This window comes from Trichoderma gamsii, assembly GCF_001481775.2.
Source record: "Trichoderma gamsii strain T6085 chromosome Unknown Scaffold_7.2, whole genome shotgun sequence".
Taxonomy (NCBI): Eukaryota; Fungi; Ascomycota; class Sordariomycetes; order Hypocreales; family Hypocreaceae; genus Trichoderma; species Trichoderma gamsii.
The window spans coordinates 810,728-836,255 of NW_020171344.1; the positions used below are offsets into that span (position 1 = coordinate 810,728).

The 25,528-nt window shown below is 50.0% G+C and overlaps 6 protein-coding genes across 6 annotated transcripts; 2 read left to right on the forward strand and 4 right to left on the reverse strand.

The window, feature by feature from the left end:
* Positions 1-868: 868 nt before the first annotated feature.
* On the forward strand, positions 869-2,257 carry TGAM01_v202902 (acetyl-CoA C-acetyltransferase; the record flags this gene model as incomplete). The annotated part of the gene is made up of 4 exons (XM_018810415.1): positions 869-933; positions 993-1,042; positions 1,101-1,173; positions 1,249-2,257. The coding sequence occupies 4 exons, from the start codon at positions 869-871 to the stop codon at positions 2,255-2,257; spliced, it is 1,197 nt and encodes a 398-aa protein (XP_018656354.1).
* A 1,070-nt stretch (positions 2,258-3,327) lies between these two features.
* Positions 3,328-8,630, reverse strand: TGAM01_v202903 (hypothetical protein; the record flags this gene model as incomplete). Its single annotated transcript, XM_024549086.1, has 6 exons — positions 3,328-3,867; positions 3,934-5,637; positions 5,706-6,533; positions 6,593-7,169; positions 7,221-7,321; positions 8,022-8,630. 6 exons carry the CDS (start codon positions 8,628-8,630, stop codon positions 3,328-3,330), a joined length of 4,359 nt encoding a protein of 1,452 aa, XP_024406201.1.
* A 1,198-nt stretch (positions 8,631-9,828) lies between these two features.
* TGAM01_v202904 (nicotinate phosphoribosyltransferase) lies at positions 9,829-11,363 on the forward strand (the record flags this gene model as incomplete). Its single annotated transcript, XM_018810417.1, has 3 exons — positions 9,829-10,024; positions 10,110-11,172; positions 11,228-11,363. 3 exons carry the CDS (start codon positions 9,829-9,831, stop codon positions 11,361-11,363), a joined length of 1,395 nt encoding a protein of 464 aa, XP_018656356.1.
* Positions 11,364-12,229: 866 nt separating this feature from the next.
* Positions 12,230-16,871, reverse strand: TGAM01_v202905 (transcription initiation factor TFIID subunit 2; the record flags this gene model as incomplete). The annotated part of the gene is made up of 2 exons (XM_018810418.1): positions 12,230-13,141; positions 13,203-16,871. 2 exons carry the CDS (start codon positions 16,869-16,871, stop codon positions 12,230-12,232), a joined length of 4,581 nt encoding a protein of 1,526 aa, XP_018656357.1.
* A 1,097-nt stretch (positions 16,872-17,968) lies between these two features.
* On the reverse strand, positions 17,969-19,741 carry TGAM01_v202906 (hypothetical protein; the record flags this gene model as incomplete). Its single annotated transcript, XM_018810419.1, has 2 exons — positions 17,969-19,032; positions 19,153-19,741. The coding sequence occupies 2 exons, from the start codon at positions 19,739-19,741 to the stop codon at positions 17,969-17,971; spliced, it is 1,653 nt and encodes a 550-aa protein (XP_018656358.1).
* Positions 19,742-20,595: 854 nt separating this feature from the next.
* Positions 20,596-22,344, reverse strand: TGAM01_v202907 (IQ calmodulin-binding domain-containing protein; the record flags this gene model as incomplete). Its single annotated transcript, XM_018810420.1, has 1 exon — positions 20,596-22,344. One exon carries the CDS (start codon positions 22,342-22,344, stop codon positions 20,596-20,598), a length of 1,749 nt encoding a protein of 582 aa, XP_018656359.1.
* Between the last annotated feature and the right edge of the window lie 3,184 nt (positions 22,345-25,528).

Consider the following 25,528-nt stretch of genomic DNA (forward strand, 5'->3'; position numbering starts at 1 on the left):
GGGAGTGGCTCGCAATCGCAACTAGCGCATTCTCCTGTATCGGGCGATGAGATAAATGCTACAAAACCTAAGGTAGAAATATACTACCTAGGTAGTATATTTCCATTTTGGTACCGGATTTACATGAATTGGGCATAGAAGGAGGGATTTATCAGCAGCTCTCTTGATCCAGCAGGCAGCTGAGATGGTTTTATGTACTCTATACTTGTATGCTCTAATATTCACCCTTCAACTCTGCTGAAGAAGCTGCTGTATATCCAATATGGCATGAACTGACTTACTGCCCAACATGGCAATTGCGGTGTGGAGCGGTGAAGCTACTAGGGAGTACTACGTGAGAACAGCTACGGTCTGCCTAAAAGTTAGTACCTGTAGCGCCAAGTGCTTGAATCCAGCGTTCAATCGTCTTTTGAATGTACCTGGTACTGGCGGGGTCCCAAGAGCCGGCTGGGACCACCAAAAAATTGTGCCCCTCTCCGCCGTCACTCGGCATCAGGAACCCAGAATCAGGGCCCTGAATGCTTCCATTGGTACCTGGCCCACGGCTCGCGTTTTTGCAAGATCCAACAACTCCAGGTCGCATTCGCAATAAAGTGCTCCAGCCTCAACCCTGCGACATTTCCATACCCTCGTCCATACCCATTTCCGTATCAAGATCAATCAATTGCACCTCCATCGCGTCCAATTCCCAAATTACGCCACCTTGCTGCTGCTAATCTAATCTGTTGGGCAGCACCACTAGTGGTATATATATACCCCTTTGGACCTCTCCATCTTTCTCACTCTCTTACCTCTCCATACCTAATCCACCCCTTTTCTTCATTCCTCTTCTTTTCATCCTCCCAGTCTTCCAAACAACACCGTCAAGATGTCTGGCCTTCCTCCCGTTTACATCGTCTCTGCCGCCAGAACCCCCGTTGGTTCTTTCTTGGGGTAAGAAAGTGTTGCTGCTCTCTGGCTCGTATGATTTTGGTGCTAAAATCCCAATCCAGCTCTCTGTCCGGCCTGACTGCTACCCAGCTCGGTTCTGCCGCTATCAAGGGTTTGTCTACTCCCTCTCTTATGCCTGCTACTTGTACCCGTCTCTAACAGCTTCTTAGGAGCCGTTGAGCGCTCTGGCATCAAGCCCGAAGACGTCGAAGAGGTCTTCTTTGGCAATGTCCTCTCTGCCAAGTAAGCCGAATCCCAAGCCCTTTACGAACCACGACCCGATCAAACATGGATACTCATACATATTTCTTCTTCTAGCTTGGGTCAGGCTCCCGCTCGTCAGGCCGCCATCGGCGCTGGCCTCTCCAACAACGTCATTACCACCACCGTCAACAAAGTCTGCGCTTCATCCCTGAAGGCGGTCATCATCGGTGCCCAAAACATCATGCTTGGCATCAACGATATTGTGGTTGCCGCCGGCTCTGAGTCCATGTCCAACACTCCCCACTACCTGCCCAACATGCGCACCGGCGTCAAGTACGGTGACCAAACTCTCATCGAGGGTGTCTTGAAGGATGGTCTCATCGATTCCTTCAAGAATCAGCACATGGGTCTTGAGGCCGAGCTCTGCGCTGAGGAGCACAAGCTCACTCGCGAGGCCCAGGACGAATATGCCATCAGCACCTACAAGAGGGCTCAGGCTGCCACCGAGGCCGGCCTTTTCAAGGAGATTGTTCCTGTCGAGGTTCCTGGCGGCCGCGGCAAGCCCAATGTCACCATTGACCGAGACGATGAGGTCAAGAACCTCAACGAGGCCAAGCTCAAGGCTATTCGCCCGGCTTTCAAGACTGACGGTACCGGTACCGTCACTGCCCCCAACGCCGCTCCCCTGAACGACGGTGCTGCCGCTGTCGTTCTTGTCTCTGAGCGTAAGCTCAAAGAGCTCGGTCTCAAGCCCATTGCCAAGATTCTCGGCTGGGGTGATGCAGAGCGCGAGTCTGAGCGATTCACCATTGCTCCCGCTGCTGCCATCCCCAAGGCCATCAAGCACGCCGGTCTCACTGCCGATGATGTCGACTACTACGAGATCAACGAGGCCTTCTCCGCCGTTGCCCTCGCCAACATTCAACTTCTGAGCCTCAACCCTGAGAAGGTCAACGTCTTTGGCGGCTCAGTCGCCATCGGCCACCCTCTGGGTGCCTCCGGTGCCCGTATCCTCTCTACTCTGACCTCAGTCTTGGCAGAGAAGAAGGGCAAGATTGGTGTTGCTGGTATCTGCAACGGTGGCGGTGGTGCCTCTGCTCTGGTTATCGAGAACCTGCAGTGACTACCCACATCTGATCAAGCCTCTCACCCAGAGGCATCAAAATTATGAGAAAACAAAAATACCATCATGAATATATGAGCTGAATAATAAAAGCGAGATAGAAGAGCTTGGAGGAAGCATATACATTTAGGAACCAGCGATATATACCGCCATACATAAAAGTAGGCTGAGACATAGTTGGATAACAGGCTAGGGATATAAAATATAATACAAAGTAAAATTAAATTTAAAGATGAGCAATTCTTCATTCGTCCAAAGACGCAGTTCCCTCTAAGATAACCATACGTTTCCATTTCTTGGATATAACGATTTTTTCTTCTTCTTCTATGAACTTTGAACTTTGATCAATCTCATCACTTGTGCAAAAGAGCGACCCATCTCAGTCTTAATCTTCGTCAATTCAAGCTATAGTACTGCATAGAGCTACCAAAGAGTAAAAAGAAAATCCCCAATATTCCGTACTTTGGGGTGGAAAAACAATGAAAAGCAAAACGTAAAATACAGAAACTAGCACTCCCATATAGAAAAGAGAGAGAAAGAGAGAGAAACAATGTACGCTGCAAGATATACTACCAGCACGCAGCCTACCCTCCCTTTTACCACCTACTCCGCGTCGAATATCAATTCCATTAGAACTTCGTGCCAGTTTAGTTTTTCTGTTCACATAAATTTTTTTTTCTCGCATCGTATGCTGTACTTTTTGTCCCCAAAGAGGGAAAGGTGTCCCTTAATGCTTTTTTCTCCCTTTTCGTTTGCTAAAGTCATAGCAAACTTAGGGGGGGGGGGGGTTGGGAGGGGAATATGTATAAATCAAGAAGCGTAGCCCAATTCCGCTCGAAGCATGCCAAATATGATTACTCTTTCTCTGATTGAAAAAGAGAATGGGAGGGGGAAATAAAACGTCAAAATCGGAGTGAAAAAAAGGGCCGGTTGTCCGGATCTCCGTCCACGTCCTCATTAGAAACGGCCAGACAGCTGTCCAAAACCCTGTCTATGTCCTCATTAGAACCGGCCAGACAGCTGTCTAAAACTCTGTCTATGTCCTCAATAGAACCGGCCAGTGAGATTTCCTAATCCATGTCCACGTCCTCATTAGAACCAACTGGAGGGACTCCCTCATCCATCCACCTGCGGAAGTTTCCATTGATCTCTTGAACTTCCTCGGGGCTCATATCTTTGGCCCAGACTGGGTTGTGCACCATCTTTTCAAGAAGCTTTCGTTCACGGAAACTGCTCGTCGCCTTGGTGAGCTTCTCGCGATGTTCGCGTTGCTCTTTGGATCTTGGAGCCTGGTCGTAAACGAAGTACTCGGAGGTACCGGGAGCCCAAATCATCTTGGAGCTCTTGAGACAGATGCTGACTGTAAGGCTTTCTTTGTATGATACCGGCTTAGGGATGCCATCCTCATCGTTGTCAGCCTCCCCAGATGGTAGGTTGCGAGTGAGAACCACCTTCTTCATCTTCGATCGAGCAACACCCTCGGTAGGTTCGACGCGGATGAAAGAGGAGATGTAGTATTGCCACCTCTCACGGAGTTGCATCTCATCCATGTAGAAAGTGGTCTCGTCTCGTTGGAGCCATCGAACGGTGGCTTCTGACTTCTGAGGGAACTATGTTCAAAAATTAGCCGCTGTAGGGGGGTGGGCAAAAAAAGAAAATAGTGTCCATAAACTTACCCAGCAGACAACAAACAGATCACCATCCTTAACACACTTCTCTGCAAATTTTCTGGCGCTGATCTCAGTCTGATAACTAGTCTCTTCCTTTTCTCGGCTGAGCAGATACTGCTGAATCAGATCTGGTGTCTTCTCTTTGGCGTCCAGACTCTTGCAGGTCAGAGCTAGACGACAAAGCGTCTTGAGTAGATCTTGAATAGTGTACAGCTTCCAGCCGTTTTTCAGATAATAGTGCCGCATGACATCTTGGTATCGGTTTTCATCAATTTCTCCTGTAATATAATCCTCGATAAGCTCCAGAGTCTTGGGCCAAAATTTAGAAGGCTCTTCACTGGGATCAAAGAATGTCATGTGGTTCTCCGTAAAGCCCAGATCTCTAGCAGGCTTGGGCTTGTTGAGTCGGTCAATCGCAAAAGCAACAGCATCTTTGCTGTCCTTGATATCTAGGAGTCGGGAATAAACCGTTTGAAAGATGCTGAAGAAAACAAACATGGTCTGGTTGCAGAAAAAGTTGTACCACGGGCGAGTGAAGAAGCCGTCCGCTTTGAGCTCTCCATCAGCATCAAGGAGAGCATTATCGCTGTCACCAACGACCACTGGCTTAGGAATAGTGGGCATCCATCGCTCATTCGATACCTCGGTGACAGCCGCGTCGTCATTAACATCAGCCATCTCTTCTTCATTGGCAGATCCAACTTCGGGGGTGGTCTCTTTACTACCAGAGGCGGCGCTGTCCTCTTTCTGATTTCGTGGTTTGCTACCGTTTCGGCCAGGGTCGAGGACCCCTCTAAGGAGATCGCCCTTTTTTCCATTGCGGCGACTGCGGCCGTTGGTCAACTCAGCCGGCGTCTGGTCTTCAATCTCCTCTTCACCAGATTCGGGTTGCATCTTTGGGACTCTCTCCTGGACAATGTCCTCCGAGAGATCAAAAAAGGCCGGGACGAACGTCTCAAAAAAGTCCAAGATACGTTCCTTTTCTTGGCCACTGTGCTGACCATTATGCATGCTGTAGAGCATCATAAGACGCAGAAGATCAAGAACGACGTCCTTGTCCTTGAAGTCCCAGACAAATTGGTGACGAGGCGCCTTCCCTTTGAGAATGCGTTCGCGACGTTGCTCTTCGTGCTTGGTTTTGATGACATCCACCAGATGCTTCGCCGTCAGATTTCTCTTGTCCGTTGACTTGACGAGGATGCCCATGTGATCCAAACTCTTGAGGTGCATGTTATGCGTTTGAGCGTGCCACACTTTTTCCCATTCTCGCTGAGAGAATCGCCACTCTTCATCCTTTTGTTTCATGCGAGCCAAAAGTACGGGTATAACATCAAATGGATGCGTGTACATGTCATTGACAACATCAATGCCGCGCTCTCCATAAATTTTCTTGCAAATGCGCTTGAATATGGAAGTGCTTTGGCCGGCAAGAGCAGAGGGCATGTGGAACGCCTCTCTCTCAGATGGCGACATTGCAAGCATTTGCTGAGCAATAGGCTCCAGGAGCTGAATGCACTTCAGATTGGCTTCAATGTTAAAATCGTAATCATGGCGCTCCTCTTCGATACGGTGAAGGCCCTCTTCAAACTGATTTTTACGATGAGCAACAAATCCGGAATCCTCACTGGCCCAAGTCGGGTGCGACGCCCATTCGTCATTTAGAACTGAGTTACAGAGCTCATCGCGGCCACTGCAAGGCTTGAGACGTTCCTGTGGAGAAGCACATGTTAGCCAGCGATGAAATGAGTAAGAACTGGCGATTCATTCTCATGACTTACCCTCTTTGGTAGGAGCCTGTAGCTAGGCCCGTAGCCACGACAATTGCTCAAAGAGACCTTCTCAAGCGGCGGCGCTGGTCTATTGTCGATAACCACATCTTGAGAGTCGACGCCGACAAAGGCTTTCCAAAAGGTCATCAGCTCTGGGTTTGCGCCGATAAAAAGAGCACCTTTGTGATATAAAGTGTTCTTGTCAATGATATTTTGGCTAAAAAGGTTGCAGAGTTTGAGAAACTCGTTCATCGCAGACCGATTGCTGAGGAACTTCTTTACCCTCTCAAAGAAGGCAATTTCCTCCTGATTTGATGTAGCGGGAGAGCGAGGAGGATAAGGTTCGGGCATAACGGGCGTAAGGGTAGGCTCGATGGAACCAGCGTCTCCGCTACCTCTGGCATGGCTCAGCTTCGGTCGCTTGCTACCGTTCAAATTTTGAGGAGGAATTCGGGTCGCAACGGGAGGATCTGGGAGAAGAGCACCAGGAGTAGGAGTCTGCTTGTCAGTGCGTGGCCGTTTCTTGGTATCTTTGCCTGCGCTGACTGGTGGCGCAAAGCTCCCAAGAGGAGGCATCTTCTGTCCATCTCTCAGTCCTGGCTGAGGGGTGTGTGCAGATCCAGCAGCGGTGCCATCTTCTGGGCGGCCTGGCGGTGCTCTGGCTTGGCCCGCAGACTCCGGCAAAAACTGCTTAAAGTCCTCTAAGAGGTCAGGTGCCGAGTTGAAGAGAGTAGTCACTTGAGCATAGACATCTTGTATCGGCTTTTGTTCTCTTTGGTAAGTCTGCAGGATTTCGAGAAACTGTTTATAGATCTCAGGCTTATCTTGGAAGCGATTCTATATGGATTGAATATTAGTCAACAGGTTAGATAGACACCTCAACGATAGGTGCTTACCTTGATTTTGTTTACATAGCTGATAGCGTGATTAAACTCAACAGGGCCACGACGTTCCATATTTGCTGGGTTAGCCGCACCGCCATTAGCTGCACCCGGGCCAGAAGTAGGCAATGGAGTGTGGGCATTCCTTGCATTTGGTCCGCCAGGCGGGCCTGCATTTCCCTGCATTTGGGAAGGATTGCGTTGCTGATGACTTCCTGGGCCTTCAAACGCGCCGCTTTGGGTTGCTGCCTGGACGAACAAATTTGCGCCATTCTGCACTGGAGTACTAAAGGTAGCCTCTGGGCTCTCAATATTGTGCTGAGGCCTTTGTTGCCATTGGTTTCCACGCTCAGGGAATAATGGCTGGCCGCCTCCAACAGCAAGTCCATGTCCTTCAGGCTGTGGTCCCCGTCCAGCGATGGACTGGACTGTAGTTCCCATAGGGGTAGTGACTCGGATAGTATTCGGGTCGTTACCGGCTCCGCACTCAATTCTATATCCAGGGGGCAAAAACGTATTGAAGCCTTGGATCAGATTTGGGTGGCCAGCGAACAGCTCAGAAACACGGTTAATGACGCCGGGTGTATCAATTCTAAGGGTATGTCAGCGTCTGTAAGTTACAAAATGCATATGAGATGCATACGCCTGGCTTTTGAAATCTTTCATTATGTCGAGGAATCTGTTATAAACGTCAGGCTGGTCGTGAAACTGCACCTTGACTTGGTCGAGATAGGTGAGAGCATCCTAAACGATCAAAAATATCAGCGACTGAGCAACGGAAGCATCGAATGATGTAGATTCAACGGCACATGAAAATGATGGTAGAAGCCCCAGAGCCTAGCGTCATCGCGACAGGCCAAGATCAAACGCTCGCCGCCAGCAACGAAAGCAGTGACGACTTCTCGTGTCCCGGCTGGGAAATCGAAGAAAGCCATGGTTTGAAGTCCCACCGGATCAACGACACTGGCCAGTGGACGGCCAGATGGCAGTGTGATGGCCATTGCGGGATACTGTTGTAGCTTATCCATCTTCGCGCTCGATTTGGGCTCGCGTTCAGGCTTGTGTAACAGCACGCAAGAAAGGAAATGGTGTGTTTATGCAGCCGTTACAGCGCATCCATGTGTGATTGCTGGGCGGGGGCGGGTAGGCAGCAGAGGCAAAGGAGGAAGAAAAAGAGAATGGGCAATCCTCTATCCAGAAAAGACGGAGGGAGGCAAACGAGCTGAAGACTGATGAAAAGAGGGGAAGAAATATGCGAGCACCCAAGAGTGAATCACATCTGAAAGCCGTTTGTTTATCTCCTCAGCGGCTGGCTGCCACTCCAAAGCCACCTGCAGGCTGCAAGGCCACTCACTTGACTTTGCGCTCACTCTACTCAAACAAGAGAGGAGAAAAAAAGGTATAAACTCGAGCGTGTAGGAACAAGGAAAATGCACCCACTCACATTCAAAATAGGTTGCTGACCCTGGGTGATGCCACCGGGAATCTGGTGCCCACCAGGAGCCACGCCAACCATCGACGCATTCTGTTGGCCTCCGCGTCCTCCCTCTTGTTGGTGTTGCGGCTGTAGAGGCCCGCCGAAGATACCGCCGCCCGGCGCCGCCTGGGAGCCGTTGGGAGGTGGTTGTGTATGAGAAATCGAGGCGAACATTTGGTGTTGCCCGTTGGCACCGCCCGGTCCGCCATGCTGGATCGGCCGTCCATGCTCGCCCTGCAAAGGCCCGCCAAAGTTACCTAGCGGTCCCGACGGGGCGCCGAGAGGGATGGGCGGCGCGTTGCCATTATGATTCGCGAGCAGCCCTCCGGGACTGTGTATGGCACCGGAGATCCGCGAGGCCACCGGCTGGTGAATGGGAATCGAGCCGGCGCTGCTCTGGTGCGGCGCCGGCGGGTAACGGTCGCTGTCTCGTTCTCGCTCGCGCTCTCTATCTCGTTCTTGGTCGCGGCGAGCCATCTCTTCGTGCTGTTGGATGGCGCGATGTCGTTCATCCATATCGCGCTCTCGGTCGTACGGCGCGCTGCCGCCGTGGCCGTGTAGATTTTGGCTGTTCATGCTGATCTGCCGACAAGGATTTTTATTAGCAAAATTCAAAACAAGAGACAGCTGGAGGCGACATCGAGCAGAACAAGGCAGTATTTACGTGCTCTCTCTTGGAGAACCACGTCGGCGAACAGTAACGGCAATCTGTGAGTGTTTGCTCATCCACACCTCACAGCCGGCTCAGGAGATTGTTCGGCTAGATCTCTTTTGTCGCGCGAGAGCAGAAGAGAGAAACGACTTACAGCTTATGGGCACAGCTGAGCCGATGTGCTCCTACATGGAAGCTCAAGCCCCAAGACAAGATTCGATCAGAAGAAAGACACGGCAATAGCAAACAACAAAAAAATCTCTGGAGGGCACACAATTTTGTACCGGTGCAAACCTGGGTAGCTCCGAATTCAAAGGGTGACGAGATCTGACAGCCATCGCCTGGGCGTGCCGCGGAGGCTTCTTTGTCACGTGGCGATAAGCTCTCTAGAGCGGAATTCGTTACTAGCTGAAGGTTTTTAGCTATGTTTGAAGGCGCGGATCATCGTTGTTCCCTTATCACCCTCTGGCACAGCGGAATTCGGCGCCGCATGATATCATGGGGCGTGCAAATAAGCTGGCAGGCCACTAGAGGACCCTTGAGAGACTTTCCAGTTGATTGTTTACAGCGTTTAGCTCATGCATACGACCAGTTTCGGATTATTAATATTGATCGAAATAGTGTCTTCAGGAAATGAGGACATGTTGCTGTACTCTCACTCAAGGCTTAGTGTAAACCGGACATCTTTCCTTTCGTTATGTTTCATCTCCCACGCAACAGCTGCCCGCTAATGTACTCTGGGCGTGTTACTATTTCAGGTAGTAGTAGACCTGCAAAGGTACACCTTGGTAGAGAGAAAGGCTGTAGCAAGCTTAGTAGGTACCAGGCAGCACCCTGAAACAACTTGAAGTAAAATCTCTCGTGCGCAAACTCGGCATCTTGGCTCGGTCCAGAACCGCAGGGCGCCGGGCGGTATCATTTCGGATCAATGGTGCCAGTTCCCAAATTTATCAGCAGTAACTTTCAACTCTTGAGCGGCCCCGCCAGTGTAGCTGAATAGACTAAACTTAACCCAAAACACTTTTCCGGCAACTACTAAACGACCTTGATGAATCATTCCGCTTCCATAATCATTGTCGCGCCATAGCATTTTCTCTCATTTTTTCTTATTCATCTCCAACCATGGACTTCAACAGCTCTTCTCCCTTCCCGGAGGGAGTCATCTCCTTCCTAGACACTGACTTGTATAAGCTGACGATGCAATGTGCCGTCTTCAAGTTCTTCAAGGACGTTCCTGTGACCTATGCTTTCACCAATAGAACCCCCGACAAGAAGCTCTCCCGAGCTGCTTTCAAATGGCTAGAGGAGCAAATCCGCAGTATGTACCTTTTTGTTCTCCGAAGCAGTGTTATCCAATGCCACTTTCGAGAGCCTGTTGCGTGTATACTGACGTATCCTGACAGGGCTCGGCAACATCTCACTGTCTGACGAGGAGTATCGATTCTTGCAGGAACACTGCAAGTATCTAACTTCTGACTATCTCGAATTCCTCAAGGACTTCCGGCTGCGGCCTCGGGAGCAGGTTTTCACGACATTCACCCCCGTTGGAGACGACACGGGCTCTGACTCGGATGTTGGCGACGTCCACATGGAGATCAAGGGCACTTGGTCCGACACGATTCTCTATGAGATCCCTATATTAGCGCTTACTTCTGAGGCTTATTTCCGCTTCATCGACACAGACTGGAACTACGAAGGACAAGAAGAAAAGGCCTTTGAGAAGGGTCTACGCCTTCTTGAAGCTGGATGCACCACTTCCGAATTCGGAACCCGAAGACGCCGTGACTACCATACCCAGGCACTTGTATTTCGCGGCTTAGTTAAGGCATCGAAGGAGGCGGCCGCAAAGGGTTTCCCTGGAAAGTTGACTGGCACGAGTAATGTGCACTTGGCCATGCGCTTCAACATCCCGCCTGTCGGCACCGTAGCCCATGAGTGGTTTATGGGAATAGCTGCCATCACCAACGACTATACCAAGGCAACCGAAGAGGCTCTGCGTCACTGGGTCAGCTCTTTCGGTCCCAACTTGACCATTGCTCTGACAGACACCTTTGGCACACAAGAATTCCTCAGGGCCTTTAGCCTACCCATCCGTCCGGTTGACGGCGGCTTCAGCCCTGAAGTCTTCCAGAAGGCTGATGGAAGCATGAAGACGTACGCTGAGATGTTTGCCGGAGTACGACAAGATTCCGGAGACCCCGCCGAATACGTCAAGCTGCTGCGCGATTACTACGATGCGCAGGGCATCAAGGACAAGAAGACGCTTGTGTTTTCTGACTCGTTGAACATCGATAGCTGTCTGGAGTATCTCGCAATCTCTCAAAAGTACGGCTTTCAGCCATCTTTCGGTGTCGGCACCTTCTTAACAAACGATTTCACGCACCTTTCGACTGGAACCAAGTCAGTGCCACTGAATATTGTCATTAAGCTCAGCTCAGCTGCTGGTCGGCCAGCTGTCAAAATCAGGTTAGTTTTTTATACCTCAGCAATGCGACATGACTCATATGCTTACTTTGAACAGTGATAATTCTGGAAAGAATACTGGCGACAAGGAGACGGTTCAAAAAGTCAAGCAGCAGATTGGCTACGTTGAGCGGGAATGGAAGGATGGCGACGAGACTGCACGATGGGGCAAGGAGGAAGATGTCAAAGCATAAAACGGTTTGTTCAAGGGTAAACCATTTATATATATAGAGCGGCGGCAGGTTTGATTTTTTCAGCTACAAGATAAGTCTGTGCATGTCTCGTTAATCTCCCAGAAACGCTTTTCAGCTACAGCCCATGTTGGTTATATACCCTACAAAGATAGACAGACACATGGGCTACCGCCAATGATAATACATGCTATGCCCATGAGCTGCAAGTATACCCGTGGACTTGGAATTGTACATGTAATTTTCATGCAATGAGTTGATGTCTTGCCTTTGCAGGGTTTTTGAGCCTATACAACTGCATTAGAATTAAATCTCGAAGAGTTGATTTCTTGGGTGGGTCAATTATCCATAAACCATCTCAACTGCCTGCTACACCAAAAACATGCACCGATCCAAATGTGTCCACGTCAATCCAGATCAAGCATGTTAGGGTTCTTACGTTTCTATCAAAGATGTGTATTAAAACCCTCCTCCTAACCCATGTCTCGCCCCGTCCTAAAATTCAACTGTCGTCTTCATAACTGCCCCGACTCCCATAGAGCATTGTGAAAAGTCGTTCATACGTTTCATCCCCCTTCCCTTCCAAACGCCATGATAATGCTAGTAAATACAAATCGACATACTCTTCTCTCAGAAAAGAGGGAGATTACGAATAGAGAAGAGGAAAAAAGAAAGGTATCAATGCGTAAAAACTCATCACCTCCCCACGCGTAGAAAAAAATGAGAACCTTCTCGTAGAATTATTTCTTCGTTCTTTACTTTTCTTTACTTTTGTCTCTTTTTCGAATATGTCAGCTTCCAAACGCCCCCTTATTTTTTTTTTCTATGCAGCTTCTTCATTGGCTTTCGTCTAGACAGGCAATTCTTCTTCATGGCGCAGGAGGAGCCTGAGATGGTTGAGGCTTTCTGATAATCTTGATCTTGGGACGTGCGCTTGGAACAGCTGCCGGGGCTGCCGCTGCCGCCGCTGCTGCCGCTGGTTGACTAGGCACCGGCGGAGTAGCTGATTTGCTCGGAGACTGAGACTTGCTGGGAGATTTGCTAGGCGGTTTAGGCCCAGGCATGGGGGGGCGATGCTTCGCAAAAATCTTACTAGTCGGAGAATTTCCAAGGCTCGAAAGACTCGAAGACGAACCACCCATTGGCAAGGGCTTCCTAACTATGTCTCCAGAAGGCAGCGGCTTACGCGCAGGCTTCAGAGCGTTGATGTCCTTGGCCAACCCGAGTGCCGGCTGTTCCTTGGAAGCCCCAGAAGGTAAAGCCGTCCTGCTAGGAATAGACGAAAGAGTCTTTGTATGACCAAGGATGACAGCGAGGCGCTTTGGATTGGATGTTCTGAGAGTGACGATGCGCCGCTTCTTCGGAAGAGCAGTGATCCTTTCAAAGCTCGATGACGGCCCTTCCACTTTGGGTCTCTTTGGTGTTGACACTTGATCCCCCTTTTCTGGCCGAGGCCGTTTGGCCAGTACTCCTGATTGAGATTCGAGCTTAATGCCAGTTTTAAGAAGCGAGTTAGTGCCATTCAAAGGACGAGAGACCCCTGGAGCCGCAACTATAGTGTCTGTAGGAGGCGTTGGCTTGGGAATAGCTACAGGCCGCGCCGGTTGAGGTGGCTGTGAGAGTGGCTGGGGCTGCGGCGGCTGCGCGGCCTTCGTATTGATTTTGATAGATGATGATCTTGGCAAAGGAGGAGGCAATTTCACCTCAGGGGCAGGAGTCCGTGGTGCAGGCACTGCATTCTTCAACTTGGTCTTATAGTAAGACTTGAAGTTCATCATAAGCTATTGAGAGTCAGATTATCTATATGTTAAAGTAAAGAAGGGAAAGTATGCAGTGACTTACTCTGTCCGAAAGCTGAACCACAGGGCGCTCCACCTTCCAGCCCTTGGGCAAGTTGAGTGTGAGCACCCAGCTTCTCGCTTCCTCAAACATCATAGCTGCCAAATCAAGCAGCGACTCAATTTCAGCCCGCCCAAGACCAGGGTGGTCCAACGCCTTACGCATGGCGGTGCTGTAGTGCCTTTCATCACCGTTATACGTCTCTTCCATTTCCTTCCTCAAAGCTTTCAGCGCAGCATCTAGATTCTCTTTTCGAGCAAACTTTTCCTTTCTGGCAGCAACTTCCTCGGCACTATCTTGGATAAGCAGTAAAGCATCCGCCTCATCCTGGGCAGGCTCGTTCTTAACAGCCTTTGAGTGTTCACCGAATGCAATGGCAGCAAGCCCCCGAGCCACCGCCTGAATAAGTCTGTCACGAACAAAAGGCGATCGATCCGTCATTAGAGAGTAGAACAGGAAGGTGAAAACGGTCGGGTCCATCAGTGCCCCAAGATCGATCAGAGCCTCAAAACACTTGATGCGAATTAGATCGTTTGTTCCATCTAGTAGATACTGACCAAATTCAGCGTAGTTGATGGGTATCACTTCTGCTTTCATGAGACGCTGCTTCGCATCCAACCCTGCAATGGTCCAAATATTCTGGTACGAATGTGTCCACTCATCACGTCTTAGAACGCGTTCAATCTGCTCCATTGCCTCCTCGAGAAACCGGCGTTCCTCTTCGGTGGGAATTTTGACTTGTCGCTTGAACCACTCGTCTGCCTGGGCAGGAATAAGCGACGTAGCCAGCGCTTCAACCAGCAAAGCTATGTAGTGATGGTCAGAATACGGGTTGTTCTCGTTGTTATTAAAAAGCAGTTGGTCTAAAATAAACTGTCGGGCCTCGAATGGACAGTAATTTGTGCCATCCCTAACCTCAGAGATGGCTCTGATAATTGAACACCGGACATTGTACTGTCTCTTGTCAGAGAAGTCGTTTTGAAGAGGCTGGTTTGTTTGGTCATAACAAAACATGTCGCGAAAAGCCCGCATCAACTGTCGGAGTCCCAGCATCGGAATGTCCTTGATATTGGCCTGCCTGGTCAGGGCTTTCGCTGCCATAGTCCGGATGCCGTGGAAATAACGACGATCGACAAGTGTTCGTACAAGGAATCCAGAGGCAATCGGATGAAGCGGGCCAGTCGACAGATACAGCATGGCATCTTGCTGGGCGACAACGTCCCGGTCTTGCTGCAGTTGAGACACATACATGTATGGCTCAAGAGTTCTATTCATGCTACACGCCCATTCGAAGTCGGCGTCAACGCGAATCCACTCGTAGGATTCTTGGTCCATTTTCCGTTCGGTTTCTGGGTCCCACTCTATCAGTTCCCAGTCGCGGAGATCCTCTGGACTCTGCAGGACGTCTCCGAGGCAGTAGAGTAGAGCATCATCAGTATTTTCAGGTATCTCCATGCTTGCGCCTGCGTTGTGCTTCTCCTTCATACGGCGCGTTCTCTTTAGTCGCTTATATTTCGTATTATAAGGGATCTCAAATTTTGTAGAACGCGCAGCATCCTCTCGAATCTCTAGGATATGCTCGTAAGGGGTTCCATCGGCTTCATGAATCCGGACGGTCATGGGGCCAGTAAACAATGGCTGTGTCTCACCAATCTTAAGATCTGCTCTTCGTTCTTTGATAGCTCGAAAGAATTCGTCTTTACTGAGCTCAGTCTTCTTTATAGTTTGCTGTTGTGTTTGTATCAACATCAACTCCACGCAGAGTCTCTTCTTGTTAAATTTAGCCTTGACATCGAATTTCGGACAGCCTGAGCCATGTATCCACTGATTCCAAAAGCTTTCGAGGCGATATTTGGCAGCTTTCTCGCACGTAGCTCTGAATTTTTCGGAGTCAAGAATGAGAAATTTATCACTGCTTTCAATCTGAGCCCGGGTCAGCTGTTTCTGGAGGATGCGAGTCAATCCGTGGCCACCAGACGCTTTGCTCAATCGCTTATCGAGAATAAAGAAGACGATGGGTGCTTTCAAGGCCATGAACTCCATCTCAAATTCGCCAAGGTGGAGGCTATGCCCAAGATCCGACAGAGAGGGTCGACCAACATCAGTCTCGACAAGTTTATCCGCCAACATTTTCATTCGAAACCTGTAGTCATTGTTGCCGCAGAGCTTTTTCATGAACAGATCCGTCATGTAATGAGCTAGTCCAATCACAAGCCACATATCGTTTCGCGTATTCGGGATCATGTTGATCCCTATCCATTGAGATGTCAGAGTGTAAACAATTTTCCTTGTCGTTTCAATTTCTGGATCGATAATGTCTTCGGGGTATAGGAGTCGGTTGCTTATGAAAGCCAAGGAGTGCAGCACCGTTGTGTCCTCCACCATGTCGTCGAGGAAACAGAGCTTGAAATTGCCAAAGGGATACTTGGCAAATGTGTACGTAAAGAAATCAGCAGCCATGGTTAAGGCTGCGGCAGTATTGCGAACCCAGTCTGCCCGGTTAGGCAAACAGTATGCATGGATTTTCAGTGCGCTCATCCCGAGCTTCACCTCATCTTCTTCGGTTCGTGACTCTGAGGAGAGGTTGATATGCTCAAAGGGGCCTATGGCAAACCCAAGCTTCTGTACAGAGACTTGCTTCTCTGGCTCAAATATCATAATCTTCTTGTGGTCGTCGTCGGGGTCTGTGGTCTCTTCCATTAAGAAACCAGAGCAGACCACAGACATCTCCCGCAGCTTATCCTCTTCAGCTAGCTTAAAGTGAAGATCATGGCCATCAACTTGAGACTTCTCGACACCGTTGTGGGATGGGCCATCCTGTTGCGTTGCAAGAGCCTGTTGAAGGGCATCGCCCAGAGTCCGGGGGTACTTGATGGATATCCTCCAATCACACCGGGCGCCATGATCGTCGACACAGGGGAAAATGCAGCACGCGGTTCCTGGCTGGATCGAATGGCGAGTATACATGTGTGTGAAACGGTTATCCAGCGGGTCAACACCAACAAAATGCAGGCCATCTCTCGGGTTCTTGTTTGTAAACGGCACAGTAATCTTGAATTGCTTGTGAGATTTTTCCAAACTATCCAGGTTTGTAGTCGATTTTCTGATGATCAACCTCGGGCGTTCTTGCTCTCCTTTGCTGCGAAGATTCACCTTCAACGAGCCGTAGACGGGCGTACAACCCTCGAATTCTCTATTTTCGGCGGGCACGTCGGTCCTGCGGCTATGGAAAACTGAACGAGCGCGGATCCGGCGAAGATCGTGATGTTCAGCCCGCCAGTTCCAGCCCTTGGGGTGCGCTAGCTTCTGATACGGATCGCGGTATTCGGCCGTCACCTTGCGCTTCTGCCCTTCAACAGCCTCTCCTTGTACCTCCCGCATTTCGGTAAGCGTAATGTTGTCTGTATCGATTTCGCACTGCGCAGCATCGAGAAGGATTTCTTCGGAAGCCTTATCCGTAAAAGTCACTATGAAAATGTCCGTCGTGCCGTCGATGCGTCGATCTCGAAAGTTGACGTCAAGGCTGACTTCCTGCTTGATAACAAAATATCCGAGCACCGGCCGGTCCTCGATGGGAGGCAGTCCATCTCGCCCGTCTAGCAGCGGATGCTGCGATAACGCCTGGTCTTCCATGTCTGGTGCCGAATTGGAGCCGCTGATAAACGCAGCCATGGCCACGGTAGTGACTGGGGTATGAGAGATTGAGGAGCGGGGAGAGTTGTGAGCGGCGTGGCTCTAGCGAGCTTCAAATTGTAGAGTCACTGCATCGAGCTCGATGGACTTGTCGCGAGCGCATCTGAGGAGAGAGTGAGAGCTACCCGATCACCATCGGTTCATCGCACTTCGTCCGGTCGTCGCTCGAGGTGGTGGTGAGTCGCAAAGGGGTGTGGCCTCGGGCGAGAAAGCGGTGGTAATTATGAAAGAGACGCAAGGAATTAGATCGCCAAACTCCAATCCTACAGAGAAAAAGAGATACGGAAGATGCTGGAAAGGCAGGGTCGCAAAAAGCTATGGCGGATACGTTGGCTGGACAAATTGCCAGAGTGGTGGCGGCGCGTCTCCCACGAAAGAAGCTTGAGGAGCACGGACCACCTCTGTTTGCTTGCTGCTTGCCGCTTGCCGCTCCCAGCCCAAACTTCACTAGCCAAATTTCTACAAACGCTACTACTATACCATTGCTGCTGAAGCTCAGGCTCTTGGACAATTGCGTGTAGCAACTAAATGCGCACATTGCTTGACCGTAACTATACATATCAGGTCTTGAATCACTTCTTCAGAGGTTACATTCAGGGTTTTCCATACCATTTGTGGTTGTAGCACGCTGCACTCCGATTGCATGTGAATATAGACACCTACAATCAACCTCTTACATCATACCAACACCTGCTCAATTTCGAAGCTCCGAGCGTCCGCAGCCTCTTTTCACTTCTCAATTCCATCGATGTCATAATTGCATTTACTATCAGCACCTCTTATCACATGCTCGTTTTACTCACTGATAATCATGTTTAATTTTTTTTTTCCCCTTCTTCTTTATTACAGTTTAAAAATTGTCCCGAGAATGGTACACTCTCAGGTCCATGGTGCATTGATGCTTTGGTATAATCTTACAAGAGCTGCTAAAAAAAAAACCTGCTGGGCCATCATCTCCAATATATGACCTATAAACTACCAAACGCCCTTCAAATCAGACCCTTAGACGCCCACTGTACATGTACCTTGATCTCCTGTTCCCCTCCCAATGACGCCCCATGACAATGATTTGGACGTTATTTCGAAGTCCGCAGCTCTCGCCTGTCTCTGCGCTTTTTCCTTTCGCGTGCCTTTAGCGTCTCTTCATCTCGATATTCTTCTGGCAATATGAAGTCGGCCTCAGCAATTTCGGGTAGCGGAAGACCCCAGGCAAGAACCTTTCTTCCTGCTCGCCTTTGCCGGTTAAGCGCGCTATCACGCTCGTATTTTTTGGAGAAGAAGGATTTAAACTCTTTTGGAGGCTCTGGAGGTTTTATCGGTGGCATAGGTCTGTGAGCTATTCGCAGCTTTGTGGAGTCTGCCAATGCCAGCTTTGATCTTGCCCTCGCCTCTCGTCGAAGTTGCTTAGCCGGTGATGACGTCTCGCTAGTATCGTCTTGAGAAGGCTCGTCTTCTTCAACGTCGTCTTCGTCTTCGTCTTCGTCTTCCCCTTCGCCCTCGCCCTCGCCCTCCTCCTCATCCTCGCCTTCACTCTGCTTGGAAAGGCCATCCCGGCTCTCCTGAGATTCATCCTCACTCTCGTCGGTTTCACCCTCTTGCTCGGCCTTTTCTGCCAATGCTTTCTCCTTCTCCAGCTTTCGTCGCTTCTCTTCGAGATTCCAATTGCGAAATTTAGCCAGTATAACTTGACAGCCTTTGATGAAATGCATCCGAGCAGGTTCAAACTTCTTCTTCTTCGTCTCCGTGACGCCGCTGACGCCCATTACTCTCAGCCAGTCATGGCCTTGAAGGCCTTCCAGCAGTCGGATGATTTGGTCCTTCTCATGTTGTGCTCGGCCTTTCTCTGTATTGCGGATCGATCGCTCAACCCTCTCGGCTTTTTTATGAATGGGCTCGAACAAGCTGTCGGGCAGGGGATCTTCTATGTTTTTGTTCTTGTGCTGGGCTTCTAGAAAGCCAAAATCGATGCGCTGAGAGTCGAATACGTCGGTGAATAGCGCATCGCCGTATCCTCTGACTGGAAAGTCGATGCTACCTGGAGCTCGATGGTGGGGTCGAGGTGCATTGCGAGGAGGATCGGGAATCGCGCGCGACAGACTGGTATCGATAATAATAATCGGCGTTTCGGGGTTGAGTAAATCTAAATCGACTCGTCAGAAAAAAAACAAGTTGCACGTCGTATAACAGCAATAAAAACCTCAAGATTGTGGCAAGGGAATTGGCACGGCAGTTTCGGAGGCGGGTAGACGGGGCTGCTCACGTTCTTCTTTGGGGTCGTTCCCTATTACTTCATCGTAGTCCGGGAAATAGGCTGAGAGCTCGCTCTTGAAGCGGGTCGCCTCCTGCGATCGCAGCTTGCGACCCTGCTCCTTGGTGTCGTCCTGGCGAGGCTGCAGACGGTCCAGCTCGTGCTTAATGCCATTTATTACTTTCGCCTGATGCTTCGTCAGGTTGGAGCTGGAGCCGGCGCTCTGCGGTTCGGCGGCTATGGGCGCCGCTGGGGGCTTGGTGGTGGGCTGCACAGGGGCAGGAGGCGGCCTACTTGCGCTGCTCGCCACAGCGGCTCGTCGCGGTATCGGGGGCGGTTGTACATTCACAGACTCGAGAGGCAGCTGGGGCTTTGCGAGAATCTCGACGGCGATCCTCGTCTTCTTGTGGCGGATGGCCTCGAACTCGCGCTCGGCCACGTCGAGGGCTCGCTTTGTGCGACCGCCTGCAGCGCCGCCGTGGTGGAAGCTGGACGAGTTTGGCCCTGGCGCCGAGCGCGTGAGGGGGCCGCTGGCGTTCACGTTACGGTCATAGAGGTGAAGGCCCTCAGCTCGCCGGTTGGAGCGGGTGATGGAGGCCATTGGCAAGCGGGATCACGCCTGTCATGTTTCTTCAGCGCGGCGGGAGAGGTCGCTGTCGCTGTCGGGACACGCGTTGCCTCGATGTTTTTTGCTCGATGCACTGATGCCGATTGTTTCGTGCGACGTGACGTTTGACGCTCAACTGCAGCTTTTCCTTCCACGCCTTTTTTTTTTCTCGGGCAGCCGAAGGGGGCGCTCTAGCGCCTGCGCGCCATGGAGTTTGGTGGATTTTAGCGAGCGGTCCCAGTAGCTCTTGCCCCCGTACCGCCTATAAGCCAGCGAGGTTATAGGGCACCAGCTCACTAAAGCCAGCAGAGCTCGGCCCCTTTTTAGAGCATTTGAAATCCGCTGCTGCTCGCTGGAAAAAGAATCAACCACGTTGGACTGGGTGCTCCACCTAATCATGGTAACTTTCCCAGCAACGATTTCCCGCATCACCTCGTACGAGAAGCTATTCTTACAGGTCATGAAAACATAGATCTTTAACAACACACAAAAGCTAGATCAGAATTGAATCCAGCAAATCAGAGTGTGTTCATCACATTTTACGTCGATTTTAATGAATGATGAGCTTATTGTTTTTATCCGAAGGTGGAAGGCCTGGGTACATGTATTCATTGACATGGCTCATTATTGTACCTACTACCTAGGTAGGTAGGTACCCGGGAGAAAGAAACATTTGAATCATAATGCTAGACTTCAAATTCAGTCATCAAGATTAATATAACGCTAAAGTCAAATACAAACTCGCTCTATCTAACCAGTCCAGTCCCAGGGTATTTATGCGTACAGACCAAAATGCAAGCCTATCAACAGCCAGTTAACGGGCGATACCTTCCTTCCAAACCTGAATGCTATAGATATGTGACAGTCCTCTTCCGAGATTCTTCACCAGCTGCTGAAGGCACAAGATGCAGCTTCTCCATCGTCTTGACAGCAGTCTCTTCCACACGCGCGTGCTTATCGGCCATCGCTTGCTGCTTCTCCGTCTCCAGAATTTCCCTTTCCCTCTGCGCACTCTTGCTGGTATCTATCTCATCCTCTTCCTTCTTCTTCATCTCCTTTGGATGTACTACTTTGTTCTTCCGGTGGATCATCTTGTGCATGAGGTCCTTGCCCATACGCCGCGACTTGGTGTATGTCTCCAGGCCTAGGAGGACAGCATAGGCCTTCGATATCGTCACATGTCCCACATCGACGCCCTCGGTCTTGAGGCTCCGCACAAAGGCACGGAAGTTGGAGGTTGGTGGGCGATAATGCCCGCTCAGCGGAGAGAGGGAGCTGAGTTTGCCGTCCTTGATGCTGATGAGACCCCCCGCGGATATTCGGGCGCCCTGGAGGAACGATGAATGTTGAAATGCTCCCGCCTGTTTGATGCCGATGTAAAGCCTGAACGAGGTGTCGGCAACAAAGATCCAAGTGCCGTCTCTGACCGTCTTACGGAGCAGTTTGTTGAGCGTTGTCGTCGCAGAGAACTGCTTCACCTTTTTGATATCTCGTTGATCGGGCTCTGGGTTGACATGACTGTCTGCGCGATGCTGTTCGTGGTTCGAATCCAGATACGATGCGGATGCGTTGGAAGGCATTCCGCTAGCTGAGTCGGCGTAGGGGTTCGGGTGCTCCATCATCGGTCGATAGGGCGGTGCTGGATCGTCTACAGGGACAATCCCATATATGCTGTCCCTGTACTTTTCTGACGTGTCGATGGGCTCTCCGTTTTTGGCCCAGCATAGCCGGCCTTGGTCGTCGACAGTGGCCAAGTAGTACTGGCGCTCTTCTCTCGACAGATACCGTACTTGATCCCTTTCAAGTCGCTCTCGTGGGCAAGTGTCCAGCGATATATACCGGCCTTCACCATAGTCGAGCCAATAGAAGAAATTCTCATTGGTATCGGCTTTCCTCCATTCTTCGTGATACATGCGCAGGTTTGTACCATATCGATGTTTCTGGTCTACTATTTCCAACCAATACTGCAGCCCCAGCGTGAGGGCGGTTTTTCGTCGTTGTGCATTGGCTTGTTCTCGAAGTCGCCGCAACTCTTCCTTCTCATGGGGCGGTAGGCTCGCCGCCTCAGATGAGCAATCCGAGTCGGAAGCTTCATCTTCATCGTCGTGACCGGCCCGCAGCGCAACCATGCTCAGCTTCTTCCAGTTTGATCGTGCGGTTGACGCATGGAAATCGGCCATGTCTCCGAGCGATAAAGTGTCTTGGCTTGCGCCGGTGAAAGACCGACCTCGAGGCCGCGTTGTTTCGCGAAACTGTGCCTCCCGGATCGCAGTGATCCATCTTGTACTCGGATCCAAGATAAATCCACTCATCTCCCTTCTTGCTCGGTAGCCGCGAAAGGTTTTCTGAATAATGCGTGCAGCATCTCTCATCTCATCGCTCTTGCTCGCCTGCAAACTCTGCTTGCTTTCTTGAAGCGATTTTTGCCTCAGATGCTTGACCCTTTGCCTGATTTCCTCCTCCTTCCCTTCCTGCACCCGAGCGATACGCTCAAACTGATCTCTGGACGGCGGCACTAGTGAATCCATGTATCGCTGTGATTTTGTCGAGTTTGAGGAGAGGGTTGTGAAACTAGAGGCAAAGCTAGAGGTAGTCATGATGCCCGGCACCTCCCGTGGGAGACCACCTCCGCGGGGCTGCGGGGGAAAAAGCAAACGCTGGAATGTGATTTCGACACTGCTTTATCCCATGGACTGAGCTGTCTGTGAGAGGCGACGTCAACTTTATACGGAGAGGGGAGCCGCCTTTCGTCATTCGGGTTGCCCGGATGGGCCCTTGGCGCTGAAGAGGAAAAGCGACAGCTCGATGTTCGGCCAGGGTCCAGGACTTTGTTGGTGCTGGTTCAACAGGCCGAAGCGGGAAAGCGGCCTTTAAGACAGTGAAGAGAACTAAAAAAAGAGACGGTAGCCACCTCGACGGACCCGATAACCAGCTGCAGCGTTGCTGAACAAGGGAAAATGGGAGCAGGTGCTGACCACTTATCTATCACCGGCCCCTGGACTGGGTATATACTGGGTATATACTGTAACTGTCGATGACGGAGTGACGCAAGGACCCGAGGGCGTCGGGATCCTCAATGAACAGCAGCTATGGCATATATAGGTGCCACAACTCAAGGGCACCGCCTCTCATGTGAGACCGGCGGCCATGTTGGTCTGAGACGCTCAGCAGTGCGGGCGCTACCTGTCCACAAGTATTGACGCACTAGATGAAGGCAGAATATAACCTTGAATGCGGTACCCTGGCAGCGATTCCATTGCAAACATGCTGGTATTACAGATAAACACCCAGTTCAAGTCTCACTATTTACATCTAGTGATGACGTGACGTGGGTCCCAGCCATCTTGCTAGCACGTTTAGTAGTGCTACTAAAATAGGATTGACAGGTTCTTTGGAACAAAATACGTAGTATGTGATATCTTTCTATCTCAGGTAGTAGAACGAACCCCGATCGATCACGGGTTCTCTGTGCTTGTATCTGAGCAAGAGCTTACGCTGTATCATCACTGTTCACATATGCGACATGTACTGATGCTCGGAGAGATCACGCAACGAACGAGAAGTGCAGAGATGGAGTGGTGATCACAATATCGCTGTTAGGGCATGTCCCAAAGGAGGCGCGGCAGCTGCCATTTTGATAGGTGGCAGTACTAGTCCGTGCATGCGCATTAAAATATCCCGAAACCGAAGCGATCGAAGCGGTACGATAGATCGCCAAGAGAGAACTAAACAAGGCATGATGTTATCATCTTTCTCCTAGCATCTTTTTTTTTTTTCATTTTCTTTTCCTCCCTTCTCTTTTCGTTTGGCTTTGTCTTGTCATGGCGCTGTTGCTGTGGTCTCCTGTCTCACAAGCAGGTCATTCTAGGCCAACCAGACGACTGGAGTGTTGGCTTCGGCCACCGCGAGCGACAAACTGATGTTTGAGGCGCAGTGCAGCAGGTCGGGCCGGAGAAGCGATTTACTGACGCGAATTCCGGCAACAGGGATGGGTCACCTGTAGGGCCACGGGATACATGTAATATTACTGTACCAATTTTAGAGAACGGGTTTAGTGGAATCAGGGCCCCGACACATGAAAATCTCATGGGTGCTCCTGTCAGACAGCGCGTTTATTCCAGAAGACTGAAACAGACAGGGTACATGTAGTGTCCATCGCGCTTACAGGCACCTACTATTAGTAGAAGAATGAGCTAGCATTGCGATAGGCTTGATGGAATCAATGGACATGATCGAGGGGCGCATTGCTCTGAAGCACATACGATGATTTGTTCAGTGCAGGTGTCGCTGAATCTTGTTGCTGAGGCTACTGATACTATGTATATATATATTGATAAGTTATTTGGCAGGAGTCTTTTTCTATATGGATTGGTTGGTTTGCTATTGAAGCTATAGTTGGAGTATTGTATAACATTAAACACAGCCAAGGGCCCTGATCTTCAAGAGCATATAAATATAAATGTCTGTGTCTTCTGGCGAGGGATTCTCATTGAAGATTGTTTCGAGCATATAGAAGCGTAAAAGGACGTCGTCCAGGTCTTTGTGGTCCTCTGGAGTCAGCGCAAGAACGTCTTGTACTGTTGTAGAAGCGACTCCACGGCCGCGCAACTCTATGAGATCTTGAATAGTGACTAGCGTATTGGTGGACGTGATTTTGCTTAGACACGCGAGAAACACTTCACCCGGATCGTCCTACTGGAACCATTTACGAATTCTATCAATCACCACATTCTAAGTTGGTTGCGTAATTGGGCCGGGCCAAGCGTCATGTAAAGTGATGTATTGTTATTGGGTCAAATGCATCGGCCGAGGGTTTCTCTTGACGGCGCTCGCACACTCTGCGAGAAGCACATCGAGTATATGCATTGCAGGACGGAAAAATCTCAGCCAATGGTATTCTAAATCTCTCATAAGGCTCAAGATCCTCGCCATTCAATTGCTCTATTATCTACACTCTGTTTCATTGCAAAGAAATTTCAAGGAACTGTTCAAGTGCCATCTATGCTGGTCAAAGTTGACATGCATGGAGACGCAGTCTTGAACGCACTGCTGCAGCGCCTACATGACGTGGTGGATACTACCGTGCTCGAAATTTGAACTAGGAGAGCGACAATATTTGTTCTTGCGATTACAACATCCCATCTCGTGTTTGAACATAACCAAACAAACGGCAATACTTCTCTTCAAGACATACTCATTTCCCACACCACCGTCACCGGACAGTAAGTACTACTCAGGTTCCAAACACATTTTTACTTATGGGCTGTCTTGTTCAAGATATCCAACAAAGACTACCATGTATACCCAACAATATTATACACAGCTTGAATACTGCTACTCCATGAATTCAGGGGAAAGCTATGCAACACCCCAATCCCACTACCCAGCACTTATAACCATTACGATGTACTGGGCTACTGCTGCTACTGCTGCTACTGCTGCTACTAGTTGGCAGATTTTTTATCCTTTATTGAGACAGTGGTGTAGAATTACAGGCCATTATAACATGATCAAGTGAAACAACTGCGAAAGATTGTATCTTAGATGGCGAGCAAGTACCTGAAATTTACTACGGCTCACCGCGGAATGACTTTGCATGAGACGGAGATGTAAATTTTAAAAGTATCCATTGTCCATTCATACACACTATTACAGACCCCTTCACTATCATTAAAAGCATAAATGTAAACCTATCGTACATAACATAACAAAGATCGCCCCCTCAGGGGCGTACAAAAGACTCAAGCTCGGATTTTCATACCAAAATACATGCTCCAAATT